Source organism: Amphiprion ocellaris, chromosome 9 (assembly GCF_022539595.1).
Source record: "Amphiprion ocellaris isolate individual 3 ecotype Okinawa chromosome 9, ASM2253959v1, whole genome shotgun sequence".
Lineage (NCBI taxonomy): Eukaryota > Metazoa > Chordata > Actinopteri > Pomacentridae > Amphiprion > Amphiprion ocellaris.
In genome coordinates, this window is record NC_072774.1 from 934,349 (window position 1) to 945,144 (window position 10,796).

Below are 10,796 nucleotides of genomic sequence, written 5' to 3' on the forward strand. Positions count from 1 at the left end.
GAAACAAACACAAACGCCTGATGTTGTACAGCCAAATGTTTTATTTCTGTCAGCCTGCATGGAAACACAAAGTCTAGTTCTTGTAGCCTGTGCTGGCTCTGCGGCCGCGAGCTCTCTCGAACTTCCTGCCCTTGGAGCGGACGTAGGGCCTGAAAAAGACAAAATTAATATTAATATTAAATTCAGTGTTACAGCAACATTAAACCCCTCCTACAACGCAGAGCTGCAGTTTAGGATCGTTTCCTCCATCAACTGATCAGTTGTTTGGATACTGAGATATATTTATGTTAACTTGAGTCCTAAAAAAAACAGTTTTTTTTTTTTTGCTAAATAATTTAGTCCAGAGGTGTCCAACATGCGGCACGTGGGCCAAAAGCGGCCCTCCAGTGGGTCCAATTCGGCCCTCAAAGTGTAAAAATTCCAGAGGAGACATTAACTGCAGATTGTAAATTAGTAAAAGTATAAATTGAAAATAACTTCTAGACTAGTTGTTTTGATTGTAAAGTAAAATACTAGATTGTTCTTTTGTGCTTTGTCTTTTTTGTTGTTTTGTTTCTCGCATTTCTTTTTTTGTCTGGTTTGTCAATTTTTTTTCCTGCTTTGTAACTTTTTTGTCTAGTTTTCTTTTTTGTTTTGTTTCAGGTCGTTTGTCTCGTTTTTTTGTTTCCTTTTTGTCGTTTTTGTCTTGCTTTTGTAATATTTTGTTGTGTTTTTGTTGTCTTTTTTTGTCTGAATTTTGTTGTCTCATGTTTTTGTCTCGTTTTTTTTTGTTTCCTTTTTGTCTCACGTGTTTTTTTTGTCAAATTTTTCTCATTTTGTGTTTTGCTTTATTCGTTTGTTTTTTGTCTCAGCTGTTTTGTTTCTTTTTTGTAATTTTTTGTCTCTTTTTGTTTTGTTTCATGTCGTTTGGCATTTCCTTTTTGTCTCGCTTGTGTTTTTGTCTATTTTTTGGTCATTTTGATTCTCGCTTTTGTCATTTTTTGTCTCATTTTGGTAATATTTTGTCGTTTTGCAGTTTTTTGTTTTTCACTTTTGTAACTTTTGCCTAATTTTTTGTCTTTTTTTGTTTCATGTCATTTGTCTCATTTTTTTTTCAGTATCTAGTTTTTGTAATATTTTGCTTTGTTTTTGTTGTTTTGTTTTTCACTTTTGTAACTTCTAACTTTTTGTCTCGTTTTTGTTTTGTTTCATGTCATTTGTCTCCGTTTTTGTCATTTTGTGTCTAGTTTTTTTAATATTTTTTCTTGTTTTTGTTGTTTTTTTGTCTGACTTTTGTGGAGACAAGTCCTTAAATGTCAACATTTTTGCGCTAAAACAAAGGAACCATTAGGAGTTGTGGTGATTTACAGGTTATTATGCTGTGGTTTTACTGGTTTTACTGGAGATCAGATCCAGAACTAAGATGATTCTGACTCTCCTGGTTTAGTTCATGAAACACTAAAATCTAAAACAGCTTTTTCCAAACACCAGCTCGGCTCTGTCAGAGGATTTCTTGTGCTGAAAACTCCACAGTCTTTTATAGCCGACGACAAATTCCAGAGCGTGCTGGCAGAAAGTGTTTGTGAGGCAGGAAGTGAGTGAATGAAGCCTTTCAGGGAGGTATTTCCACCATCCTATGAATCACAATCCAGCCATCCAGACCGTCACACGGAGATCAAACACCTGGAAGGTCCGACGCGGAGCTGGAATTTAATGGATCATCTCCAAAGCAGGTTTTAGAAGCTCGTAAACAACCAAATATGTAACTGACAGGAGCAGTCTGTGAGGTTTAGCGCCACCTAGAGGCCAAACTACAGACTGCAGCCGATTAAAAAATGGAGCCGTTTGTGTTTTCAGCTGGTTTTAATATCCCTTATTAATCCCACAAGGGGAAATTCAGATTTTCGCATATCTCCCCAGTTGGGAGAGTCAGAGCGATGGGTCAGCCACAGTACAGCGCCCCCTGGAGCAGGAAGGGTTAAGGGCCTTGGTTAAGGGCCTTGCTCAAGGGCCCAACAGTGGCCACATCGGGGCTTGAACCTCTGACCTTCTGATCAGTAGTCCAGAGACTTAACTGTTGCACCACCACTGCCCGACCCCCTTTTTACACCAATAAAAAAAACATTTCTGCTCATTAAGCTCACTTCAATCCATTTTTTCTTATCTTTTGATGTTTTGGTGACGTTTTCGTCATTTTCAATTTCTTTTTGTTGTTTTTTGCCTATTTTTAGTCGTTTTCAATCTATTTGCTGGGTTTTTTTTTGCCTATTTTTAGTCGTTTTCAATCACTTTTTGATGCTTTTGTAATTTGTTTGGAAATTTTCAGTAACAACTCCTGGATATTCAGCATATTGACCAAATTATGAAAATAATTCTACAGTAACAGAGCTAAAACAATCCATTGATTAGTTGCCAACTATTAAAATAAAGTGCAAATATTTTTGATAATTGGTAATATCAGCCTAAATTCTGTGATTAGAGCTCCTTAAATGTGAATATTTTCTGGTTTCTTTCCTCTGTGACAGTAAACTGAAGATCTTTGGACTAAACAAGATGTCTGAGGAAACTCTGATCCACATTTTTAACAGTTCCTGGACTAAACAACCAACTGGTTCATCCAGAAAGTAATTAACAGATTAATCAACATTAGTTTAGTCCACATCCAGTGTAGTGATTTTAGCATGAACGCTATTGAAACTACTATTAAATCTAGATTTTTGGCCTCCTTAGGCAATTATTTTAATCGTTTTATGGATTACTTTTATTGTTTCATTTCTAAAGAACCCTGTTTAACCGTTTAACTGCACAAAAACCTCACGTTGAAGCACTGATTAAAACTAAGGAAGGAAAAACGACCATATTTACCTGCTTATAAATGAACTAATACAGTGATAGAGTGGCAGTTTAAATAGTTTTAACAGAATGATTTTCCTTTCTGCAGTCTTCGAGTCATTCTGTATTTTACTGTTTTAATAAATCATCAACCAGCTCCAGAACCCATTTTAAAATCCTGACAGACTGATGATCATTAACTGCTGCTTCAGTTGGTCGTTTTATGGAGATAACTGGGTTTGGTACGTACTTGGTGTGGCTGTGAGGCGTTCCAGGAGCCTTTCCAAAGTGCCTATAGACCTCTCTGCCTTTACGGGGTCCTGGAGAACAAACCAATGAAGGAATTAAAGCCTCGATCAGTTCCATTCAATGACCATCTCACATTCAAATACATTTTAAATCCCTTTTTACAGGTTCAGAGCAGCGCTGCACAGTGTGAGGTTCAACATCGTGATCTGAAGAAATGCAAAATCACTCTAAGACGGAATCATTTACTCGGATTGAAAAAAAAAAAACCTTTATGTCGCAGTTGGCTGACATGCATCATTACACACCCTGAAAACCTGAGAATTAAAAGTGATGTGCAAACTGTGCAGTGTAAAACGCATGGGAAATAAAAGAATGCTTGGGCTGTTAGAGGTGATTTTTCAGCTGCTGTGACACCAGATGCTTCTCAAATAGAAGAAAGGACGAACAATTTACTGAGAACTGGCACAAAATATCAACTAGCAGCTTTTAATCACACCCCACCTTAAACTGAATCATGTCAAGTAAAACTCAGGTCTGAGTAGACAGACAATTAGGGCCCGACTGATTTATTGGTCAGCAGATTAAACGCCGATATGTTCTGAATTTCTCATAGAACACTAAATGCTGTTGAATGATGTTCCTGAGCCATTTGTCCAGTACATGGAGCTCTGACTCCATTCATCCTCACCGCTGTCTTCTCAGTAACTACAGGTGTTAGCTGCAGTCAGGTAACATTACAGGAGTGACGTTGTGAAATTAATGACTCAACTTGTCCCGTTTCAGTCTAACTCTCCTTGTCATGTGTCGTGACGTTGCTCCTGCTTTTTATTTATGTTGCTGAAGTTGTGCTAACCTAGCTTAAGTTCTCACACTTTCCAGATTATAAATCGCTACTTTTTTCTCACGCTTTGAACCCTGCGGCTTAAACAATGATGCGGATAATTTATAGATTTTTACGGGCTAACGATCTTCATCCGGTCAATACGTTTAGCCTCGTGACATCTTGGGCTGGCCCGAATAGCAGTTTCTTATGACGAATATCCGAATATTTGGTTCGGTTTGTAACGTCCGACCAGGAGGGAGGACAGAGCCGAATATTAGTATCGGTTCACATTGTAGCGTCTGACGTGGGGACATGTTGGGCCAATTGATGAGACGAATACCGATCGCACGATCATTTCTTGAAACGTCTTCCAGAGAAGTCCGGCTGGTTTCTCCTGAAGCTCCTACGATCACCAGGACCTGGATGAGTTTGTTGAGGTTTTCCTAATTCTAACAGTTTTCTCATTTCTACCTGAGAGCAGAAGACCACATCATCTTATTCAGTCACTCATCACTGAACTTCCTAAAGTTAAAAAATACAGCAGGACAACTGTGACTACAGAACAGAAGCAGAACTTCTGTTTCTGAATATTTCTGGTTTCTCCAAAGGTCCAGGTAGAAGATTAACTCGGCGTGTCGGTTTACCTGACAGCAGCACTGTGCCATGTCCTTTAGGTGAAGCCAAAGCCAGCTGGTCGAACGTCATCACCTGACCTCCGGCCTTCAGGATGCGACGGCGAGCGCCATCGGTGACCTTCAGAGCGCAGATCTGTGGGGAACAAACGGGACAAGTTCAGAGACCGACAGTGTGGTTTAACCGACGTCTGTGGAGGGAAACTTTAATAAAAAGCTTTTACCTTCAGTTTGGGGATATCCTGAATCCTGACGTCGTCGGTGACGGTTCCCACGACGACGGCGATCCTGTTCTCGCGGCCGGGAAGCTTCATTTTACGGATCTGGTCGAGGAAAGTTTGATGTGTGGTTAAAAAAAACAGGAATCAAACATCCTTTAATATCAGTCTGTGTTGAATAAGCGACATAAAGCAGCATTTTATCCAACGTAGAACATTTAGTTTGACCCCAAAGTAGATTCTAGCATCAATAATGAGGCAACAAATAGAGCCGAGCAGGAAACAAGAACCACATCTGACCCTAAAAAGCACAACAGACTGAAATAGGTTAAAGTTTCACTGATATAAACTCACTGTAGATCAGATTATGTGAGGTTAAAGGACGTCAGAAATGTGGCAGTTAGGGTCAAACCCACCAGCAACTGTGACTGAATAAATGAAACTGCCAGAAAAAACAAATTTGTACATCAGTTACTGGATCTCATCAGGACTGATGCAATGGGATTGTAGAATGTCTATGCAGAGGTTTACTGCAGAGGTTTTCATAAAACCTGTCAACAAAATCACTTTAAACCGCTTAAATCACTTTAAATGCCGGTGCCTTGAAAGGTGCAAATAATGTTTATTGACTTTGAATACATTTAGTATTTCTATAGATTTTTCTACAGAACTAGAAGTGTTTTTATAGTATCGTACAGCAAGTTTTTTTTAGAGTACAGGAGGCCCTCAACTTAAGTCAGAGTTCCGTTCCTACAGATCAATGTAAGTCAACTTTCTCTGTAAGTCGGAACTCTGACCAAAACGTAAACAAATCAGCTCCATGCATCACAATATCGATCAGTTCTTCATAAACTCATGAATACCAATGACTTTCATGCACGTATGAATCATTTTACTAGAAGATAACAGAATATTGTAACGGACTGATATTGTTGTTGATGTTGAGGTTTCAATGTTTATTGTTCAGTTCCAGATTTACCTAATGTCAGTGAAGGTGCCATGTTTAGTTAGCTCACCTCTGATTGGCTCAGAGTCAGCAGTAGAGAGAGCTGGGAACGGCGGCAAATTCAGGAGCTATGGGGTTTTTCTAGTTATTCTGGCGTTGACTACGGTCCACAGTAGCCTGTATGAAGGTTCAATAAACCAGCAGAGAACCAGATAAAGTCTCACTCATTCATCACAGAGGGTCTCTACAATATGTTGACCTGTTTTTACAACTTGACCCATGTTGGTTAGTGTTTCTTCCTGTTCCCAGCGTTTTATTCTGTCTAATTTCACTTCCATGGAGACAGCTTTCCTTTTCTTCCAAGCATCAGAAGAGTCTGACTTACGCTGGGAGCCATAATGAAGGACAAAAAGTTAGTGAATGTAGCACAATCCAAGGTGGTGTACAACCAGAGAATGGAAATAAAGCCATCTGATGGCGCCGTGTGACGACGTAACAATGAAATGCCGTCTGTTTAACCGAAGACCGGCCCATATCCAGTCCCAACATATCTATACATCCATCTATCTACACTCTATCTATAGTCTATATCTATCTATAGTCTATATCTATCAACTATCCATCTATACGTAACATTTAAACTTGGTGCCTATAAGTTGTGCAGCAGTAAACGGCGTGCCAGCAGCCACCAGAGATCAGGTTTAGTGAGGAAAATATTCTGTGAGTGACGTGAATAAAGCTTTAAAGTTTGACCTCTCACCTTCAACTAGTTTCACTTTACCTGCCTACGCATCCACACACGATCATCTCATATCACTGCAGCTCATTGTTCAGCTCAATAACAGTGTGAAAACCTCAGATCAGTTCCATTCTAACGACCGTCTCGCATTCAAACAGGTTTTAAATCAGTTTGCAGGTTCAGAGTAGCGCTGAACAGTTTATCTGCTGAGCATCGACATCGTGATCTGAAGAAACTTAGTCAAACATGACAGAGCATCATTTACTCTTAATTCTTCTAACTGACAAACACTTTTCTACCATGAAACATATCAGGAGAACACCTGAAAGGAGCAGACCACAGACCAGACAAATCACCGTGACAGAAGCTGTTGATCCAGATCTGTTGAATGAAGGTAAGTTAGCGTATGAACATGTGTGTGCCAGGATGTGAAACGAACTTTTTAATCCACTGACAGATATGTCCAAATATGATTCATTCAACAGTAAATGATCATTTAGTGGCTTAAATCTACCAACCACTTCATGTCAAACCAGTATCTGGCTGCTGCTAGTTTCCCACCGTGGTGTACCAGCTGGTGGAAATGGGTTAAAGAATCAGTTTAGGAAGAAATACTGTCAATTAAAATGTTGACGTGTTCTAAAAGCTAAAAAAATACAACTTTTTTCACCGTCTCCTGCAATTTCATTGCAACAAATACGCTTAAAACATCACATATTTTTAGAAAAGCTGCTGCGAATTCAGGCATTCTAGGGACCAACAATCTGAAAAAAAAGCCTGCAAAATCCTGGAGCGACTGTTAATTGTTGTTTTAATCGTCTGTAACTCTGTAGATGTGTCCTTTATGTTTGGGACAACGGATGGAAATCAGCCATGTGCTGAATCCAGCTGATTTACTGCAACCTTGTGTAAACTTCAAGTGATTGTACGTTCATTAATATTCTCTGTCCCGTCCACATAAACAAAGAAATGAAAAGGACTGACCAGGCGGGAGATGGAGATGGGAGGCCTGTTGGTCCTGCTCATGAACAGCCTCCTCAGGACGACCTTGTTGAAGGAAGCGTTGCATCGACGGGCCAGGAACCTGTACAACTGAGAGAAACCAGCAGGACGCTCAGAAACGACTCACCCAGACAGAACAGATAATTACAGCTACTGGGGATATTACTGCACCGTGTGAACATAACACACAAAAGTGCCAATAATCTGGATATTAATTCATGAAAGTGTCAATAATCAGGATATTAACACACAAAAGTGTCAATAATCTCGATATTGATGCATAAAAGTGTGAATAATCAGGATATTAACACACAAAAGTGTCAATAATCTCAATATTGATGCACAAAAGTGTCAATAATCAGGATATTAACACCCAAAAGTGCAAAAGTTCTGGATATTAACGCACAAAAGTGTCAATAATTTGGATATTAACACACAAAAGTGTAAAAATTCTGGATATTAACACACAAAAGACCCACTTGTTCACTCTGGCTTTTGGCTAAGCAGAGTCACCTTTAATGGATCCTTTATCTGTTTTATTATTTTGCTTTTATTGTTCTCGTATTGTTGATGATTTATTTTACTGCAAAGCACTTGGGTTGGCCATAGGCCTTTAAAAGCGCTATACAAATAAATCTGACACTGAACATCTCTTACCTTAACCAGGAGTCTCAGGTAGATATCCTGGCTCTTTGGCTCCTTTCTGTGCACCTTACGGTCCTTGTTGTGTCTGATGTCGACTCCCTTCAGACAGAAACACATTTATGTATTAATCTATTGACAAAGAACACCTTTAAACTCCGTCTCTGAAATCTAAAACATTGGACAAACTGCACCCACATCCGACATCTAAGTGACTCTAGTAATCTCCGCTCAAACCAGCTGCTACAACACGTCTAACATTAAAAAAAGGAGGAATTCACATTATCAGTAAAACTAAAAATACTTTTTTTTTTTTTTTTTACTTTTTATACACGAGCAGCTCAGCCTGTAGCAGAGGCCGGTCCACACGTTGACTCTCTACAGCTAACTGCTAACACCAACAGCTCAGCTAGCAAGCATACGGGGTCAAGCCCGGCCAATAATCACAATTAATCACACAAGAAAAACGTAAACGCGGACTTAAACAGAACATTCCACATTTTGCACTATTTTAAACTGATTTTAATCCAGACTTTAAGCGGCTAACTGAGCAGCACCTACGGCGGCTCTACGGGGGTTAAGCTAATATGCATTCAGTGTTGAAATAACACGAAATCATGACAGAGCTGTATCGTAAATTCGGTTTGAACCATGTACATGTTTTCACTAAGATGGTGAGATGTTTGAATTCAGAGGATGACCGCGGATTGTCAGGCTGTCGTGTTTTTAAAATTCATCTAGCGGTACCTACCATCTTGGACTCAGAGCGAAAAGGGAAAAGGAAGAGCCGAGGTCTCGCGATAAACTGTGGGCTCAAATCCCGGCCGTCTGATTGGTCACTGAGCATGCGCTTCTGGCCCGCAGGAAGTGAGAACAGTTAAGATGGCGCCTCCAGCGGCGGAAATGCGAGATAAGCTTTTTTTAAATTTAATTTTTTTTTTCGGCTAATTTAGATGCATTTCATTAGAACTACGGCTGAATCAAGACATCTAGAAAAAACAGTAATTTATTTGAACCTTAAATTAATTACAACCGTGCCAAACTTAGGTTTTTAATACATTTTTATTTGCCCAAAAGGTTTCTTATGGCTAGAAATGACAAAAACAAGTTACAAAATACACCGTGTTAGAGGTGATATTGATCAATTTAAACTATTTCTATTTTTTAGAAGCAAATTTACACATATTATTCTTTTTTTTAGTGAAAATGAGATAAAACACAGAAATTGCTCAAATTTATTATTAGCATCTCTAACTCAATGCATTACTATGTTTTGTCACTTGTTTATATGATTACCGGCCATAAAAAACTTTTTTGTCAAATAAAAATTCACTTTAAATCAGAATTTGGAACCATTTGTTCTTTGGACTAAACATAATTTTGTCCAGTAATTGTGTGTTACACTTTAGTTTACCATTTTTCAGCACTATTATAATCATTTAACAAATTGTTTATACATGATGTAGTTATTAGCATACGTGAGGTGATGTATTTACTTCCATTGTGAATACAGCTTTATTTATTGCCATTTACCTTATTACTCACCAGGAAAAGTTATTATGGTCAATCCATACGTAAATAAACACTTAGTTCTACTATATGGCCATTTCAGTGTATTTTATCCAGTTATTAAAAGTTTAAAAATGTGTACACGTGTTGAACAGTGGTGTATGTCTCTGAGGATTTTCTAAAAAGTATAAATAAATAAGGAATAAAATACAATGAATAATTAATCAAGAATCTTTATTTTCATTGTGTTTCCACACAGCGAAATTTCGACTGGTGACTCCCAGCCAATGTTCTCTGTAATTTTTCAGTCTGAGTGTGAGCAAACACACAAACTCCCTGAGCGTCCCTTGGACCACTGTGAGCAACATCAGACGTGTGCACTGTGGTCACACCAGCATCACATCCATTCAAGTTACATGGTTCATTAAAAGAATCAAATTACAGCATTTACATTTCTGTTAAAACACTTTGACAACAGGAGCCAGTTGAAGGCTGCAGTGATTTTAGTGACACTACAATGTATAAGAGTGAAGTTATTGAATATTTGTCTCTCTTTACTGTTGCAGAGGTTTTGCAAATTGCAGACGGACCCTGTTCACTCCATAGACACCAATGTTATTCCTGTAGCTTGAAAGACAGCTACTTTTGATAAAACTGGGCTTGTAGCACATTGTCTGCCTTGCAACAATGGGAAAGAGGCACCGTTTATGTTTTGACAACCTATATCTAATGAGTTATTGATGCTGGAAGTCCCAATCTGTGAATATCTTTCCAACTTTACTGAACTTGGGGCCACTACCACCTAAGGAGTGATATATTTAATTTTGAAAAAAGCATTTAGCCATACTTAAAGCTTTAAGTGCTTTATTAACACGGAACTAAACATTTTGTATTGTTTTATTATCACAGGTTCTGTCTGAAAAGAGGTGGCATCATTTTAAACAGTGAAATCAAACTAGCAAAATGTAATGACCAACCAGTGAGCAATACTGGATTCTGTAAAAATATAAACAACTTTTTAAAAATCTAAATCTTATCTTAACACAGTTAATGTATTAACTTATTTTTGTGTGTATGCATGTATTTATTGATTTATTTAGTGCTGTTAACATATCAGAGTTCTGAGTGAATTTTTCTTAAGATAGGCAAAGGCCATTTATTGATTACATATAGGCTGTTAAATGTTTATTAAAAACTAAAAAGCATTTTTAAAAAACAACTTAGG

General features: G+C 38.2%; 1 protein-coding gene across 1 annotated transcript; it reads right to left on the reverse strand.

The window, feature by feature from the left end:
* Positions 1-21: 21 nt before the first annotated feature.
* rpl18 (ribosomal protein L18) lies at positions 22-8,924 on the reverse strand. The gene is made up of 7 exons (XM_023279472.3): positions 8,814-8,924; positions 8,078-8,164; positions 7,403-7,510; positions 4,740-4,838; positions 4,528-4,651; positions 3,062-3,131; positions 22-149 (listed from the first exon to the last, which is right to left on the reverse strand). The coding sequence occupies exons 1-7, from the start codon at positions 8,907-8,909 to the stop codon at positions 74-76; spliced, it is 660 nt and encodes a 219-aa protein (XP_023135240.1). The 5' UTR covers positions 8,910-8,924; the 3' UTR covers positions 22-73.
* Between the last annotated feature and the right edge of the window lie 1,872 nt (positions 8,925-10,796).